We start from the raw sequence: 19,258 nt of genomic DNA, 5'->3' as shown, positions 1-19,258 counted from the left end.
ATTTCGTAATTAAATTATTTTACATTTTAAAAAAATATCACAGTAGATCACAATTCAAAAAAAAATACTACTGTTAACTCAATATTAAAAATAAGGGTAAAGTATACTTTTTGTCCCTGAAGTTTACTAAAAGTTTCAAAATTACCCCTAAGTTTCAATTTGTTTCAATTTTATCCCAGAAGTTTTCGAATTGCATCAATTTTATCCTTTTAGTTGACGCCGTTTAAATTAGTAACAGACGTTAGTGATATGGCAAAGTGAAGCGTGTGATGTGGCAAGAAAGGTGAAACCCCCAAAATACCTATGGCTGAGTAACCCCAGTAAACGAACTGGCTTCCTTGTTCAAACATAAGCCTTTTATCTTCCCTGTGGCACGAAGGAACACAGCCAGGAAAACAGAATCAGTCGAGGAAGCTTGCTGGGTGGTCAGACGACGCACCGTTTTCTTGAGTCCGCCGCGACGAGGGGCAGGACGGCGCATGCTGCGACGCCGTCGAGACTGAGGGAGGAGTCTGGGATAGCATTCAGTCATCAACAATTCAGTCTGGGGTAGCGCCATTCTGATCAACGTTTCCGACGAGGTAGGCCACGATTCTGATCAATCTTGCTACTGCATGTTTGAACAGTTAGGATTTAGGGTTTTTCTTTATCAGTCTTGATTGCTGTTGGGGTTTTATTACATTCAGGGATTGAGGAATTTCTGTTGAGTTTTTGTGAAAAATATAACTTTTACGTGGTCTATATTTTCGAACTATTAGTTACTCTGTTCTTTGGTCTGAAAATGTTTTTATAACGGCAGGATGGATGATTTCAGTGTTAGAGTTCATCACAGGGGTAGGTTTTGTAGTGATAAGGGTAAAACTGAGTATGTTGATGGTGAGGTGACAACGGTTGACTGGTGTGACAGAGATAGATGGAGTGTTATAGAGGCTTATGATGTGGTTGGAAAACTTGGGTACATTGCTGAGAACATTGGGATACTGTGGTATAAAGATACTAAATTAGGATTAGAAGGGTTGAAGTTGTTGAAAGGTGATGAAGAAGCAACGAAAATGGCAAATATAGGAGTTGAAAAAAAGGTGGTTGATTTGTATGTGGTGCATAAGGCTTCAATCTCTGATGATTTTTGTTACGACATTGGGTATTTAGATGTTGGGGGTGGCAGCAAGGTTGTTGAGGAAGAGTGTGTGGATGCTGATAGTGGGCCAAGTGATAATAGACAGGCCCAAAATATTGAAGTAGAAGCCCAATGTGAAGGGGTGGATATGGAGGCCCAAATGCAGGGATTAGTTGATGTCCATTTAAATGCTGAAGAAGTGCTACAGAATGTTGGTGATGGGGACAATAGTGAAGAAGAGGATGACTTTGATGACCCAGATTATGAGGCTGATTCTGATCTTCATTTTAGTGATAGTGAAGATGATTATTGTGGTGATGATGGGCTGTTTGATGTTGATATAACTCTTGGGGAGATGCATCAAGATATAAGAAAGTCTAAGAAAAGTAAGAGTGTTGTAGAGAAGTTAAAGAAAACTCAAAAGGTGTCTGTTGGAAAGAGAAAGAGCTCTCGTTTAAGTGATGATGAAGGTTTGAACAGTGATGAGTTGGAGGAAGTATCAAATGAGGATGACGAAGCCAGCAAGAAGAAATTTTCCGTTCACAAGGAGTTGAAGGATATGAGTATGTATAAGTGGGAGTCTGAAACTCTCTATGCAACAAGAGAGGAGTTCAAGAAAGCTGTGACATCATATGCTGTTCATACTGGGAGAAACATAAAATTTCCAGTGGTGGATAATGTCCGGGTGAGGGCTAAGTGTGGAGATGGGTGTGAATGGTTTGCATGAACCAATTTAAGAAAATAAAAGAAAATAGAGGAGGATGAGAGATATACATGAACGTTTATGTAATTTAAGCGTGTATTTAGTATTTACACTCTATTAATAAAATTGATTTTTATTGAGTTTGAACCAATTTAATTAAAGTTAATTGTTAAAAAAACTTAACTAGATAGCAGATCTCATTTAAAAACTTTAGTTTTCCAATTTAAAAGTTTTTATGTTAAAAATATTAACTAAAAAACTATTAACGTAAGTGTATGATGAGATGAGTAGGAGGGAGGTTAAAAAATTTAGATAAGGAAATAGGGTGTGTGTTATACTTTAATATGATAATTTTTTATGTTTTTAAAGTTATGGGAGGTACATAAATCAGACCGTTCGATTTATGTTTAAAAAATTTTAAAAATTTGGGGTACAAAAATCGGACTGTCTGATTTATGTTTAAAAAATTAAAAAAATTTGGAGTACACAAATCGGATCGGATGATCTATTTTTTTACCTCTTAAAAATCGAACGGTCTAATTTATATTTCATAATTAAATTATTTTACATTTTAAAAAAATATCACAGTAGATCACAATTCAAAAAAATACTACTGTTAACCCAATATTAAAAATAAAAATATGTAGGAGGGAGGAGCGAACTATTGCGAGATGGTGATGTCATAGTTACGTAAGTGTAACATGCGAGAGTGACTGTTACCAGGCAAATGGTAAGTGGCTACAATTATTTGGGACACGTGGCGCATAGATAGACACAGCTGTGGCTATGGCCTAAGGGATTGAATGAATAGGGTTCACTCACTCTCACTAGAGAGAAGGGTAAAAAGACTAAAAAGACCAAAGAGGCATTCATTCAATCCAACTGAGCCACTGGTGGGGTCAACTCAATTTCGGCACCAATAATAACGATGACAATTTTTAACCATGGTTAGGCTATTGGGTTGACCGTGGTTGGGTTTAGGTTGAGTGTTGGCGGGGTTCACGGCGTAAGATTGAAGCATCAAGTATGAACATGCACGTGCCACGTTGGCGTCTTGAATTGCGGCGCCACTAGCTGCGCCTTCAATACTGCTATGTATGTATCTCATGCCAAATCTCGGATTCCACGATTCGGAAATGCTTCACTGCTATTTTTATCTTTAAACTTTTCCTTCAAATTGCTATGATTACTAGAATTTTAAGGTGTAATTTATTTCAAGTTGAACTCACTTTTAAATTCTTTTTCTGTAAACAAAGTTGAACTAATTGAAGTACTACTCCAAGATTACTTTTTTAAGTTAAAAAAAATATGATTACTTAGCTTTTTTCTCATCACATGATTTCATAATCCAGATTTTAGAATTGATTTTTTTACATTAAAAATAATTTATAATCACTTGTTTATCTTTCGCTAAGTTATTTACAAAAAAGAATTATCATTACAATGACAGTAGATATTCTAAAAAAATTATATTTTACAAATTTTTTTCAATTAAATATAATTAAATTGAATAATACAATTTAGATGAATAAATAAATAAGAATGATAAAAAAATATTAGACCAATTATTTAAATAAATAAAAAATTTTGTACCTATAATATTAATCTTCTTAAAAAACAATCATATACAATGAAATAAGATAATACATACTTAAATTAACAATCATTGCTGTCCTGCTGACTATACAAAATGAAAGATATCTTATTATTTTTTATTATTTTATAATGATTTAATTGAATTAACTTTTGTTCAAGGTAAAATCATATTCGAGTTAGCAATAATAGCTACTCATTAAAAAAAAACTAGATACTAGAACATACTTAGTGTTTTATTTTATTAAATACATTTTTTTTATTTTCTATATAAGTAAAAAATTAATTTATGATAAATCTAAACTTTATTACATTTTGTTAGGACTCAAAATGTCAATTGTGTCCACATCCTTGCACGGATACCAGCGCATGATATCTGTGACGACTGGCAAAACGGGTATGGGATTTTTTTATGTGGGTATTAGAGTGGGAGACTAGGTCATAATATCTTATAAGTATTTTTTTATGAGAAAATTTGAATTTATAATTTTTAAATAAGTATAAAAAATTATATTATTTAAATTATAACTCGTTAGCATTATATTTTATAAGTATTGATAAAATATTTATTTGTAAAATTATTTTTTCTAATGTCCATAATACTGTAAACACTTTCACTTTGGTAAGGAGACGTGGTAAACTCACTACAGATATGGTGGTTAAACTAGTTGACCAAATTCAGTCAATCAAGACAACCCCGAATAAATAAAGTCTGGGATGTTGGTTACTTCAATTAAGTGCCCAGTTAGCTGTATATTACTTTAATATTTAGTTGTGTTTTTTAAGGTTATTAAAAATTAAAAATACAAAATAAGAAATTAAGATTTCATTAACTTTCTTTTTACATATATATGAAGAGTAATTAACAAAGATATATGAAAGTCTGACCCTTAAAATAAGGAAAGCAAAGCATAAGTAAATGAACTATGAGAATATTAGCTAGCTAACAAATAATCAATTAATATAATTCAAAACTTAAAATATAACTATTTATTGAATTGAATTTAAATACTGCAATCAATTTTATCCTAAGCACATAATATTCAATTTTTTTTTGTCAATTAATAACACTAAATTTCACAAAAAAATGCTAATCAATCTAATTTATTTTGAATTTGTTTATTTCTTTCACAGTTTTAACATCTTACTTTTTCATTTCTGTTTAATTTTTTTATTCTTCATTACAATTTAGTTTAGGAAAATTGTGTAAATTTAATGTTTTTATTTTATTTAAGTAAAAAGTCCCTTATCTATGCCAAATTGTTGTCATTTCGAAAATTTTTACTTTATTATCTTTTCTTTTCTTAGCATCCATAAGTTATATATATTTTATATTTTTTAGTAGATTATAAATGTTACATTTCTTAATGATAAAATTTTTAGGGAGTTTATAAAAGTGAGATATTCCTAAACATTTAAACTAGTTTTTGGCATTAAATTAAACCTACCTAATCTCAACTCTAATACTTTGTAATACTTTTTAAAATAAAAAGCTACTCTCTATTTTATTGTATTAGCTAATAAAAAATTACTGCATAATAAAAAGATGGAAAATATTAATTATTGGACAACTAAAACTAACAATCAACAATAATTACTATAATAAAATGTTTTAAGTTATCCCAATAACTAAAAAAACAAAGATAGTAATAATATCAATTTAGACTTTTCTCTTATAATTATTGATGGTTGGCTCCTTTCTAATTATCAAATTAAACATTTCCGATAAAAAAAAGAAATTAATTTTTTAACTCATAACCAGTAAATAATATGTATTTTATACTAATAAATTATTTTAGTAACAAATTTTAATATGCACTTAACATGATTTAAATTTTAGAGACGACTTCGATAAAGATACTAAAAATATCATTTTTTTAAAGATATTTACATGTGTCATGATATTATTGAACATTTTTATTAAACCGGTTAATAATTTATTTTTTTAATAAACTAGAATAAAATCGATTTATTATAGCAACAATAATAAACCTAGTTGTTCACACTATAATTATTAGACCTGATTTGATCCGACCGATTTACACAATCTAAAGCAAATCATGTTTAAATCTTTTGATAAAAAGACAAATATATCCCTAATTTTTGTTTAAAAAAATAAAAAATTATGATCCAGTGGATTATGTAAATTAGTTGGTTTGACCAGATCTGATAACAATTGGATTTATTATTATTGTTATAAAAAAAATCGATTTTATTCTAAATCTTTTAAAAATTTAAAAATAACCAATTCATTAATACGTCCAATAATAATATTATATCTAAATATTTAAAAAAAAAATATTTTACGCGTCTTTTATAAAACATTCTCCTTAAATTTTTTGTATGAGAAACTTTTTGGTGTAATTTTCAAGATGAATCTCCTAGGTAAAACTAAAACCCGAAAAATATAGAGGTGGGTTTCTTGCATTGAAAGCTATATTTTATTACTTTTTTAACCTTAGCAATAATATGCGAGAAAGAATTTTCTTTTTTTTTTAACTCCAAAATTTGTTCCATTTTATTAATTTGTGTTCAAGTGAAGGCTACCTGCCCCATATTCTGATTCAGCAATGAACGAGTGTGATGTGATTCCTATTTGTGTTACTTTTCTCTCCAATTCGTGCATATGCAAAGCACTGTTTGTTATTCATGATTTGTGTTACTTTTCTCGTGCAATCTAACCACCAGGATTTTAACATATCAACACATAAAATTCACGGATTGAAAGCATCTAGCTGTTTTGGAAAGATTCAGTTAAATTGGATCAGAATTTTGTTAATGGCCATGCAGATTCAAATAAAATTGAGACTGAATAAAAGTAAACACTCAATTGAGTACGATATTTCATTATATGTATTAATTCGTTATAAAAAACCAAAGCAAGTTCAAATAATGCAACTTTGATTCAATAACAAGAGCTTATATAGGTTGGAAGAAATTAAAGTCAGAATTGATGAGTTACGTTTGTCACGTTGCTGAGAAAAATTCAACTTGTTGAGCTGGAAAGAGATGGGGGTGTCATGTGGGTTGCGTTGTTTATAAGCTTAGGAATTGAATTTTTGGGACCATTCAGCAAATGGGAGTAACATTTTCAAATATGCGTCGTTTTCAAGTCACAGCCAAAGATATTTCCACCAGATTTGGTGGGGGCACCAATCAGTTTAACTTTTCTCACATGCATCTTTATCGTATATCCCATTCCTCCCTTCCTTCTATGCTTCCACCATTTTTTATTCTTTCCAAACCCTTAGGATAAGGAACAAACACTTCAATTATTTTTACCATTCTCTATTTATCTTACTCTTATTTACAAATTAGACAAAATATAGAGATTATCGTGATTTAACATATACTTATTATTAAATTACAAAATATCTATTTGTTTTATAATATTTTTTTTGAAATAAAGAAAACTCAACACATTAAAGTGGAATAACAAACAAAAGATCAAAAAAGTTTAAAAAGTTCAATCTCTTATCATCTCTGATATTATCATCAACAACAAAAAAGATCAAAATCAGTCCACTCTTTATAACTCAAAAACATCTTCCTTTATATGTCCTCAACTCCTGCTTCTCTTTTGTTAAAGAGTTAGCAAAATTTATAATTTTTTATCACTTTTAATTATTAAGTCAAATTTTTTTAGTTTAGCAATCTAACAATATATTTTTAAATATTATTGACTAATTGCTTGTCAAAAATTATAAATTATATTGATCATTTAACATTTCTCATTTTTTAATTTGATTGTAATGTTTAAATAAAATTTATATTTTGTCAATAATAAATTCAGTATTTTTTTATTGTTCACGATATTTTTTAATTCTATAAGACAAGAATTAATTTATTGTTAATCAAAATTTTATTTAAAAGTTTGTTATAAATTAATAAATTTAAATTCTATTTTTTTAAGCAAACATGCAAACTAATTATTCAACAACTTAAATTTGTTACAGAGGAAAGTATCTATTATTGTCATTTTGAATGGTTTATAGTTTAGAGGCGCATAGGAGAATCAAAATAAAGGTGAAAGAACTCATATTCATAATTTAATTTTTTTGGGGGAAGAGGTTGGAATGTTTCTAAAGAGAGAGCAGGTATCATGCGCCTAAAGCACTCCTTCTTTTGTCATTTAACTAATTCACCACAAACTTTTTCCTTTGCTTTTCCCCTCTTTCCAAAAAAACAGAGAAAGAAACGCGATCCCTTTTTTCACTCTAATTCCATTTCATTTTTGTCCATATATCTCTTGACCTCAAAATAGGATTTTTTACTGATATAAAAAAAACATTTCTAAAAAAAATTATTTCATTTTTATTTGTTAGAATTTTTTTTCTAATTTAGAGAAATTAGTCTAAGTTCTAGATGAACTTTAAAATTTAACAAAGTTCGCCTAGCGTCTAGAAGAACTACGTAGTGAATATTTAATTATGACGTAAAATAAAAGAATAATAAAAAAAAAAGTGTGTACGGCAAGAAAGTCCATCCAAGGCTAGGATTTTTTATTTTAATATGAAAGAGTGGAAAGAGTTTTACGTTAATGTTACAAAAAATAAAGATTTATAGTATTATGGGAACGCTGCTTTCTGCAAACACAATACGCAGAACACGTATGTACTGATAATACGCAAACTGTGTATTGTAATTTAATATTAAAATAATACAATACGCAATCTGTGTATTATCTTTATAAATTAAAAAAAATTAATCTGACAATTTGCACTCTGCGAATTTTATAGCCCCAAAATTTTGTAAAACACCATAACTTCCAATATTAAAGGATTACACCAACTTTTATCCAATATCCAAAAAAATTAACCCCAAAACTAAGCTAATTTTATCAAGAATTTTGTTAGGTAAACAATAATTTTTGTGAACAACGTAAATAATAAGTTCTAAAATTGATATAATAAAATAAAAAAAATACTCCACTCTTAAATTATTTCTTAAACTCTAACATTAGAATAACCATCGAACACTTAGTAAATTGAATATTTAATATATCTATTATTCACATTATTTAATACTTTTATTGTTTACCTATACTTTTTTCTTTACCAAATTCATCTAAGTCATAGACCGTTAGTCCGTTTCATTCGCTGATGTTCAGTTAGGCTTAGACGAACTTTACCGAATTCTATAAAAAATAAATAAATAAATAAAAAATAATAATTTTAAAAAATAAAATAAAGATATTTTTTAAAAATATTTTTTTATTTTATAACAGTAAAAATTCCTTCATCATTGCTTGTGGGTTTAGTTAATCTGAGTCAGCTAAGACAGTTTTAGCAACTTCTGCAAGTTCTCGTTTAGAAAGAGACTTTATTTCTAGAATTTGCAACAATTTGATTGTGGAGGGTTATATTATAGATTCACAAATACATACCATTATTATTCTCTCAAGTTAGTGCTAAATTACTTGGCGTTAACATGGTTTTTAAAATTCTGAAGGTAGAGTGATCTACATTACTAAGGAGCCAAGAAATTATTGTGCACGTTTATCAACTTTTAAATAACATAAACGAAGTGTTTAAGACTAGGTGTAATTTACAAAAAAGAGTTGTTCGTCTATCATTTAAACCATTTGATGTGAACACAGGATGGTAAAACTTGTAGGCTTGAAAGATCTTCTTCACACACAATTTAGTGTGATATTTGAGGAAAATAATATTTCCCCAAGAACAATCAAAATGAATGGGACCAATTGCAAGCAATTACTAGACGTTACCATCAAATCGAATGGCTCATATATAGCTATCTAGTCATGCATTTAGTGCATTACTCATCTTATTGTCTTTTTCTCAAGTCTTGTGTGTAAAGATTATATACCAGTAAATAATTTATTATAGCCCGCGTTTAGTAGAGAGATAGAGACAGAAAAATTATAATAAAAATACAGATATTAAAAAACAGAAATTAAAATAAATTAATATTTTGTTTGATGTAAAGTAGAAGATAAAAATTAAAACAAGAATAAAATTTTAATTTAATTTATACAAAGGATAAAATTAGAATTAATTGATTAAAATGAAAGTATTTTAGGTATAAAATGTTATTAAAGTTTTAATTTCTATCTCTAAAAATTTTAGTTCCCTGTATTCTCACTTTTTAAAAATAATAAAATACTAAAATTTTGAAGATAAAAAGAGAAATTTTAATATCTAAACCAACAAACATAATAGAGTCTCAATCTCTCTATCCGATTTTAATACCTCAAAACAAATGCTACCTATAAATTAAATTATTCCTTGTTTTAGTTTCATGTCCTCCAATCTTCAATTTCTAATAAATTTTAATTTGTTCTCTAAATTTTATTTTAATTCCTTTTTCCTTGTAAATTGAATTTTTTCCCTCTCTTAAATCAATCCTAACTCCATCCCGGCATTTTAGGTGCCATATTAAAATTTTACGTGATACCTCTCATAAATCCTAACAGTGACACGTTAACGTTAACGTTAACGTTAACATTTAAATGAACTAACAGCGTTAACAAAAAGTTAATCAAATTGACTCACATTTATCTCTCTTAAAAAATGTTTAATTATTCTATCGACTTAACGTTTTATTAAATTTTTAGTTACCTTTATATTATGTCAAATTTTATAATTAAATTATTATCGTAATAAAAAAAATTAAAATTAATAAAATATTTTATTAAATAAAATATTTTTATTATAGTAAAAATTTAATTATAAATCTAATATAATAAAAAAATTCAATTAAAAAAATATATAAAAATTTAATTAAAAATTTGATAAAATTACAAAAATTACGAAATAATTAAACCTTTAAATATAAACATAGAGGTTAAATATTTTAGAAATCAAATTACTTTATACACATCCTGCTTTAGAAAGCATTCAAACATGAACCTGTAGGTAAAGTGTGGTAATCAATATATTATATTCAGTTTGAGTTTGATCTTTTGAACTAATACTTTAACCATAAATTGAGGGAGGTGACATCCATTAAAGTTTTATTAACCATAAAGAGAAAAATACTTTTTTTTTTTGTACATTAAAGTGGTGTTGTAACTCCATGGTTTAACTTGATGGCTGCCGACACCCGCAAGTATGAGTGTTGACTCCGTCAAAGAGGGAGAAGGGCCCCCAGGCATTCATATGGCCATGTCCTTCTTTAAGAACCTCACACTCATGTCTCATTCTCAACACTTCTCCAAACCCAAAAAGCTCTTTATCATTCATATCTATTTATTTTGTGTTAGACAAGTCAAGTTATTTTGTTTTTAATAGTAGGTCACGGATGCTTTAATTTTTTTTTAAAAATTGTAAACCACACAATATTTTAGTTTGGATTTAGCTTGTATGAAATTTTGAACTTCACACAATCATCTTATGTATGGTTGTATTATAAAAAGGAAAGAAAGAAGAGTATTTGAATAAACTATCATGCCAAGAATATAAAAAAAAAACAGTTATTTAATTGATTATTGGTATAAAATATATGTTAAAATATAAAATATATATTAAAAATAAATTAAATAATATATATATTTAGACATAAATATATAATGACTAATTATTTTTTGTGTGCATATAATTTTTTTAATAAATCATCCACTAATTTAAATATTATTTTATATTATCCGTACATACCAATTGAAACTTTTTAGCTTTAGGATCAGTTTTGAACTTTTGATTATTTTCTTCGTTTTTAATATATTTTATGCATATGAATTTTTTTTTTTAGTTGTCTACGGTATCCCCCAACTCGACAAGTTAAGGACTAATCCATCGTGGATCGGATCTCTATTTAAGAGTCTGTCATTGCTCAATAGGTTGTTGTATGCACAAGGTGAGATTCAAACCCCCGACACTTGCTTAAGTGGACGAATGAACTGACCACTTGACCAACCAAGTTAATTTTTATGCATATGAATTTGAGCTGATGAAGAAAGATTATTTTTTCGGCATGCGTGAACATTTGGGTTATTATATGTTCATATGGGTATTTGGGCTGGGCTCAACATTGGAAGTTGTTGGGGGAAGGAGTGGGCCTAAATAGCTTAAATCCTATTTTTGATCTTTTGATTCATTCTTAGGAACCTTGCAAGAGTTAAAGACTAAAAGAAGGGCACCTGAAACTTAGTTTTTTTTTTTTTTTTTTTTTTTTTTTTTTCCCACGGTATCCCCCAACCCGGCAGGTCAAGGACTAATCCGTCGCGGTACTGAGCTCCATTTAAGGGTTTGCCGCTGGCCAATGGGTTGCTGCATGCACCTGAAACTTAGTTCAGATGGTAAATTATGTACCTCTTAATACGTGGTATTTAGGTTCGAATTTTAGTGTATACACCAAGTTAAAAAGCAATTCTTTAGTGTTGTGTGGGTGAGTACAAAAACGTAATTTAGATTGATTTAGTCATTTAGTGCTGTATTCAGATTCGAACCTTGGTGTATACACCAAGTTGAAAAATAACCCTTTAATATTATGTGGGTGAGTAAAAGAAGTAATTTGGATTGATTTAGTCATTTAGTAGTTAGTTAAATAGTTTGTTTAAATAAATATTAAGGGTTTTGAATCTTGCTTCAAGTGGAGTTTAGATTCATAAAAAATTAATCATTGAAATTAAAAAATATTATAAAAAGTAAAAAAAAGTCTAAAAACAATAAAAATAAAAATATCACATATCAAATTAATACTAATATATTCTAAAAAATATATAGAATACAATACTCTTTAAAAAATAATTTACTATTAGAGACAACAGACAAATTAAGAAGTTTTGAAATTTTTAATTAGAATATTATAAAACAGTAATTAATCTCATTAGTAAGATATTTTTTCAAACCTGAACTATTTATATAAAATATAAAATAAAATTTAAAATTTATTTAATTAATAAAAAATACAGTATTTCATACTTTTAAAATATAAGAAATATTTTTTTTCTGAAAATATAGAAGACATTGTTAACCAGACAAAGAAAAACGAATATGTGTTTATAGTATCAATCGAGAAAGAGTGGTAGTAAACTAAGGACTTTCGATCTTCTGTTGCGATTAGGATGTCTAAAGAGAAAGTGATGGATCAGGCTTGACCTTTTAGATTTTCATTCCTTCAATTAATTAAAATGTTTTCAACAAAAGATTTCATTAATCTTCTAACGGTGAAGCTTTTGCCACCTTTGTCGGGAACAAAATCTAGCAATCTCCTGAAGAGCTGAACCCAGATAACAATGTCTCAACTTGAACATACTTGGCGCCACAAGCATTAGACACCTAACAAGAAATGGAATTGACCCATAATAATGCAACTCTCAAATTTATGATTCAGATATTTGGATTCCAATCATGATATCCAAACAGATATTTATCTAGTATTTACTCCTATGATTTAACATTTTTTATGTATATACTTCTTATTCAATATAAATTGTTTTATTGATTTCAACAAGTGTTTTATTACAATTATCTTCAAATTAATAATATCTAGGAACAAAACTACTCTAGCTTCTTATAAAGTTTTAGTCAAAGAAATTATTCGTATTTTTGTAGAGGTCATAAGCTTATGAAATTCGTGTTAATATTGCAAGTGTGAGGAGTGCATGAAATTAGTTTCACATTAAAAAAAATAAAAAAGAGTTAAAAATTTATAAGATAAAAGACCCATTAATTAATTTGACACTTAATATGAAATACAAAAAGTTTTGGATTAGAGTGTAAAAATCTTCATTTTTTTTTTTGAGTGAGTTCTTTCCCTAATTCTATGATTTTTTTTTAAATTAATTTCCTTGAAAAATCTCACTTCTTTATAAACTGTTGATCTCTATGCTCCACTTATAATTCTCTTCGTTTATTAATGGAATTTCCATTTTCGAACAAAACAAAAAAAGAAAAAGGAAGAATACACATATTTTTAAGTGGTTAGTTTTTTCCCACGTTAACTGCTTTTAATTTTGTGTCGCCAATATCTTCTGTATTGGATTATATTTATAAAGTACCAATTGTATTGGATTATATTTATATCTCTTAGTTAAGTCAAGAATTCATTCTCGTCTTTTTTTTTTTTCATATTTTTTAAAAAATTAGATGAGATGAAACAGAATCATAAATTTTATAAAGTGATTAAGATGACCATGCCAAGTAATATAACTAGAAAGGAAATTTTGACACCCACCATTTTCCCAATAATATATTGATAGTCATAGTTTTGCCATATCACCAATATTTTCCCAACTACATATGCATGTACCCTACTAGTTCTTTTTTTGAGAAAATTTTACCCATTTTTTAGAGATGTTAAAATAATATTTTCTTTTTTTTTATTTGTAAAAAATATATATTTTTTTGTATAACTTTCAAAAAATCTCATCTTTAATTTATTTTAAATTTTATTTTTGTATTAATTAATGTTAACTTTATTTATTTTTTAAAAAAATTAATTTATTTTTTACAAAAATACTCTTTACCAAAAATTTTATTTCGTTGTCATTAAATTTTACTCACCAAAATATCTTTTAATAAATTATTTTTTCTAAGATATCCTTCAATAATTTTTTAATTATTAAATTATGATTTTATCAAAATTTTATTAACAATTATAGTTATATTTTATTACTAATTTTTCGATATCAATATATATTATTTTAACATTAAATAAAAAAAAATCTTAGTAAGATTATTTTCAGATATCAATATATATTAATTGTTATACATATTAATAGTGGCAAGATTTTTTTATTTAATGTTAAAATAATATATATTGATATCAGAAAATTAATAGTAAAATATAAAAATAATTGTTAACGAAATTTTTGGTAAAATCACAATTTAATAATTAAAAAATTATTGAAGGGTATCTTAGAAAATAATAATTTAATTATTAAATTATTTTAAAAAATATTTTAATAAAAATATAATTTAATTAACAAAAAAAACTTATTAATTAAAAGATATTTTGGTAAGCAAAATTTAATAAAAAAAGTAAAATTTTTGTTAAATAATATTTTTGTAAAAAATAATTTTTTTTAAAAAAATAGATAAAATTAATATTAGTTAATTCAATAAATTTAAAATGAATTAAAGAAGAAGTTTTTTAAAAGTTATAAAAGAGGAGAATGTATATTTTATAAATAAAAGAGAAAAAAAGTATTATTTTAACATCTCTTAGGCGAGAAGAGTGGAATTTTCTCTTATTTTTATGATAATTTTTCTTTTGACCATTTTCTAAGCTATATATATTGCATTAATTGATAAAAGTTGCTTTTCGGTGAAAATGAAGCAAAAATTGAAAAAGAAAAAGACGATATTCTAGAGTTGTACCACAGCCTATAGGCCATAAAGTGGATAACATAAAGTTACATGTAGCTATTGTAGCATGGTAGTAACCCTAGTACAAACAAAACTACTTTAATTTGGTGCTATCTCCTTTGCCTTGCTTTTCTATGTTGTTAAGAGTATTGATGATTGTTGCCACAGAAATTATAAACATAATGCATTGTTGATATGAAAGGAGTGTATTAAGATCCCATAAAAGGTGCACAGATTTTCCGAATGTGGCAATTTGGAACCCTTTGGTAGCTGAAGGGGTATGTCGTATTTAAAGAAACAATAATTTGGACAGTTCTTCTCTCCTAATTCTCTGATTTGATATTCTGCTAGCCCTATAAATGAGCCACCATATTTGATATTTGGAGTAATAAGATAAGTAAATTTAGTACAATTTTTTTTGGGTTGCACTAAAGAACATTTGTGATATACCAAAATTAAAAATAAAGGAATCACATAAACTTTACACTTTCATCGCAACTAAATTGAATAATAAACATCTTTAGTAGTAAAAATTCTCAACAACTAACCCCCATATATAGTTCTGCGGCTAGGAGCTATAGCTAGGATGCAGTTGAAGAAGGAGAAGATGTAACCCGACTAATGAATATATATATATATATATATATATATAGTTCTTTGTTCTACTCAACCTCGATCATAAATGCTTGTGTCCGAAGTTGTGCAAGTGTAACAATGCTGCGTTCAATTTAGCTACTTATTATTAGCTTTTTAATAATGGATGAAATTTTTTGCCAACTTGATGTAATAATTAAGAATTGAATATGTGCATGGAAAATTAGTTGAATGTGATGCTCTATATATATACGTGGCAAGCGATGTAAATTGTTATGTCTTGATTCTATAAAGAATATTCATCACAGAACAATGTGTATAGCTTTGTTTCTTTGGCAAGCACATCCACTCTACCCATTTTTTCTTTTGAGCAACAGAGATGAGTACCATAATAGGCAAGTTTAATTAATTTGGTTTCTTCTTTTATGGAATTGCATATATTATATATTGTTTTACTTATGGATATATGAATGTGATGAAGGCCTACAAAGGCAGTGTCATGGTGGGAAGATTGTGATGATATTGTTGGAGGAAGAGACGAGATAGCAATGGGGACATGGTTGGCTTGTTCAAGAGAAGGAAGAGTAGCTTTTCTTACCAATGTTTTGGAACTCCATACCCTCCCTGAAGCCAAAAGCAGAGGAGAGTTACCCCTCCTATTTCTAAAGGTGAAGACTCATGTATACACGCATGCGCACGCACATGTATATATATTATAAAACTATTTTATTTTAATTTTTATTTTTAGATTATAAATTTTAAATTTATCTTTTAAACTTTAAGTTTTAATTTTAAATCTTTTAGAAAAAATTGATGGCTAAAGATATAATTTTACAAAGAAGTAAAAAAATTGGCTAGGTTAGTTAAAATTGGGTTTCCTATATTTGTTCATAAAATTTATATATGATTTATAGAGATTGAATATTGCAAAGCTATTGTCTCTTTATTTTTTAAATGAAATTTTGATACTTAGACATTCGCTAATAATAATATTTTTCAGTTGTGCATGTAATAATAATCATTTTGTTATTGTTTTGTATTTTAAGTAATGGTAAGTTTGTTGTTTATTGACTCCTAGCATATTATTACTTAATTGTTTAGTTATTTTATTAGTTTCTATAGTTTTATTAAATTTATAATTAAATTTTTATATTTTTTTAATTGAATTTTTATATTATTTTTAATTTTATAATTAAATTATTTTTATGTCAAAAATATTTAAATTAATAGAATATTTCTTTTAAAAAATAGTTAAAGATCTAGTTAGGTTTTTAATTGTGGGTACTTCTAATTTACAAAAAAATATTTTGTTAACTTTAACATGTTTTATATAGATAAGAACCTAATTAAAAAATTAAAAGTAATATAAGGACTAATTAAAAGAAAAAAAAGAATCTAATTATAAATATAATAAAACTATAAAAACAACTAAAGTAATTAAATTTTTTTAATTATGGAAACTAATTAATCACCTGCATCCACGTTTTTATCAATGAAGTTTTTTTTTTTTTTTGTCAATGAACAATTTAATTTTTAGCAGAGTGGAAAGCATCCACAGGAATTTGCAGAAAGCCTGAAAAGAGAGGCTCACTATTACAATGGGTTCAACTTGATTGTGGCTGATATTAGCACCAAATCAATGATGTACATCTCAAATAGGCCCAAAGGACAGCCCATAACCATTCAAGAGGTTCCTTCAGGCCTCCATGTTCTCTCAAACGACAAATTAGACTCACCATGGCATAAGGTTAGTGGTATATTATATAGCCGGTGCTTAATTTAATCATTACATGCAAGCAGGGAGGGATCCAGAAAGTTTAGTGTGGAGGGGCAAATTTTAAATAATTTTTTTATTTGATAAAAATAATTAACATATAGTTATTAGAGTTAGTTTTTCAAAAAATTTATCAATATATATATATATATATATAATTATAAATTTTTTTCAAAATTTTATTTTTAATATGATAGTTATATAAAAAATATAACAATATTAATAATACATTATAAAATTATAAAGTACCAATAATTTATAGCGTGTTTAGTTAAAAATAATCATATATCTTATTAATTAAAATTAATTATTTTAAAAAATTTTAAAAATTTAAAAATAAATGATAAATTATTAATTATTTGAAAGACACAATACCTTTATAGAATACAAGATATAAGATATTTTTATAAAAGTTTTTCTTTTAACAACATAAATTTAGAAGAAAAATAAATATTTTTTATAAGAAAAAAATATCTAAAGTACATAATATGATTACCAAAATATAACTACGTAAGTTATTATTAATATAATAATAATATAAATTTTAAATATGTTAATATAAAATAAACAAATAATTTTTTTAAATAAATATAAAGATTATTATATAAAAACTAATTTGAAAATTACAATGACTTGAGGGTATGATATTAAATTAGTTAAGTTAAAGTTATTAGTGAATTAAACAATTAAGACATAAATCTATCACATAATAAAAAATAATACATATGAAAATACTAAATTATATAATATTTTTTATTTTTTTAAATACATATCCATATATAAATATAGTTTTTAAAAATTTTGAAGGGGGCGAGGTCACTACTTGCCCCCTCTAAGTCTGTCCCTGCATGCAAGACGGTTCAAATCAATGAATTATAATTCTCACTTAGAAATTTTGGGTTCGAATCTTTCTTCTAACTTTGGAAAAAAAATTACACCGATATAATTCTAAGAAATTATTTAGTTTCCAAAAAATATTTTCATCAAATTACACAAACACAAAAAAACACAGTAATATATATATATTTTTTTCCAGGCTAAGCGACTTGAATCGAATTTCAAAAAAGAAATAGCAAAATATGGTAAAGAAGAAATACCTGCAAAGGAGGTAATTGAAAATGTGATGAAGGACAGAGTGAAAGCAGAGAAAAGTGTACTACCTCACATATGCTCTCTTGAGTGGGAATACAATCTTAGCTCCATCTTTGTTGAAGTAGATACTCCACTGGTAATAATAAATTAATCTTTCAAAAGCAAATAATTTTTAGTTGACTTTGACTTGGTAAGTTTCCAATGAAATCATCATATTGTGTAGGGTTTATATGGTACTAGGAGTAGCGCTGCCTTAAGCATCAGATCAAGTGGGGAAGTGAGTTTTTATGAGATTTATCTCGATGACAACAAGTGGAAGGAGCATGTTATTGATTTCTTTATCCCTCAAAAGACCATGTGTCCAAGGCAATTCATTAAATCATAGATCATTTCTTATTTTTAATTTCTAGCTTTCCAATTGCAAAATGTGTTTGTCCATTCTTGTATGTGGAGGTATCAATATTAGTTGATCTTTTTTCTTTCATATCTATTTAGCTGCATGCTTCAACGAGCATAAATTCTTGTGTGTAATTGTATGATTATTAAATAATGAAAACTAGCATTTTTTTTTTTTTGTATATGAAAACTAGCATTTTATGTATGTAATCAATCAAAAATGATCTCCGCCATATCAGAATTTGGTGGGCTTCAGTTCCACTAAAATCTATGAGGTTTTATTTTTTGGAAAGGATTTGGACTAGGTTAGGTCGAAAGACCCCCGATAAACACCCACAACCAAACAGACTACCTCGACCTGGTTCCTGTTGTAACTTGACGTGGACTTTGGATTTTTTTAAATAAATAAAATGAATACTAAATTTACACTTAAATATATGTATGGATAAATTTATGTTAATATATTTTATTATATATCTCGTCTGCCATATACGAGACATGCAAGAAATTATTAATAATATTTTTAGTCTGCAGATAAGATTAGACAGTACGATACTTTTGAACGTATTTCGTCTATAACAAAAACGAAATACGTTTATAATAATTTTGTCTTTGCTGAGGAATGAGATATATGTCTAAAATTTTTTTAATATTTTAATTAATACAATATATTAGTACAAATCAAACTTCTTAAAATATGTACACAATATAAAAAGGAT

At 26.8% G+C, this 19,258-nt stretch overlaps 1 protein-coding gene across 1 annotated transcript; it reads left to right on the top strand.

Annotated features, from left to right (window-relative positions):
• Positions 1 to 15,579: 15,579 nt before the first annotated feature.
• On the top strand, positions 15,580 to 18,747 carry LOC112708333 (uncharacterized). Its single transcript, XM_025760507.3, has 5 exons — positions 15,580 to 15,672; positions 15,759 to 15,945; positions 16,818 to 17,024; positions 18,088 to 18,279; positions 18,367 to 18,747. Exons 1-5 carry the CDS (start codon positions 15,590 to 15,592, stop codon positions 18,526 to 18,528), a joined length of 831 nt encoding a protein of 276 aa, XP_025616292.1. The 5' UTR covers positions 15,580 to 15,589; the 3' UTR covers positions 18,529 to 18,747.
• The last annotated feature ends 511 nt before the right edge of the window (positions 18,748 to 19,258 follow it).

This window comes from Arachis hypogaea, chromosome 8 (genome assembly GCF_003086295.3).
Source record: "Arachis hypogaea cultivar Tifrunner chromosome 8, arahy.Tifrunner.gnm2.J5K5, whole genome shotgun sequence".
Classification (NCBI taxonomy): Eukaryota; Viridiplantae; Streptophyta; class Magnoliopsida; order Fabales; family Fabaceae; genus Arachis; species Arachis hypogaea.
This window is presented reverse-complemented; position numbering and strand designations above follow the sequence as displayed.

Bases quoted from the DNA above. Each gene is read 5' to 3' on its own strand.
- LOC112708333 (XM_025760507.3), top strand. From the start codon at position 15,590: ATGTGTATAGCTTTGTTTCTTTGGCAAGCACATCCACTCTACCCATTT. The intron at 17,025-18,087 runs GTTAGTGGTATA...ATTTTTTTCCAG, and splicing joins TAGACTCACCATGGCATAAG to GCTAAGCGACTTGAATCGAA. The intron at 18,280-18,366 runs GTAATAATAAAT...CATATTGTGTAG, and splicing joins TTGAAGTAGATACTCCACTG to GGTTTATATGGTACTAGGAG.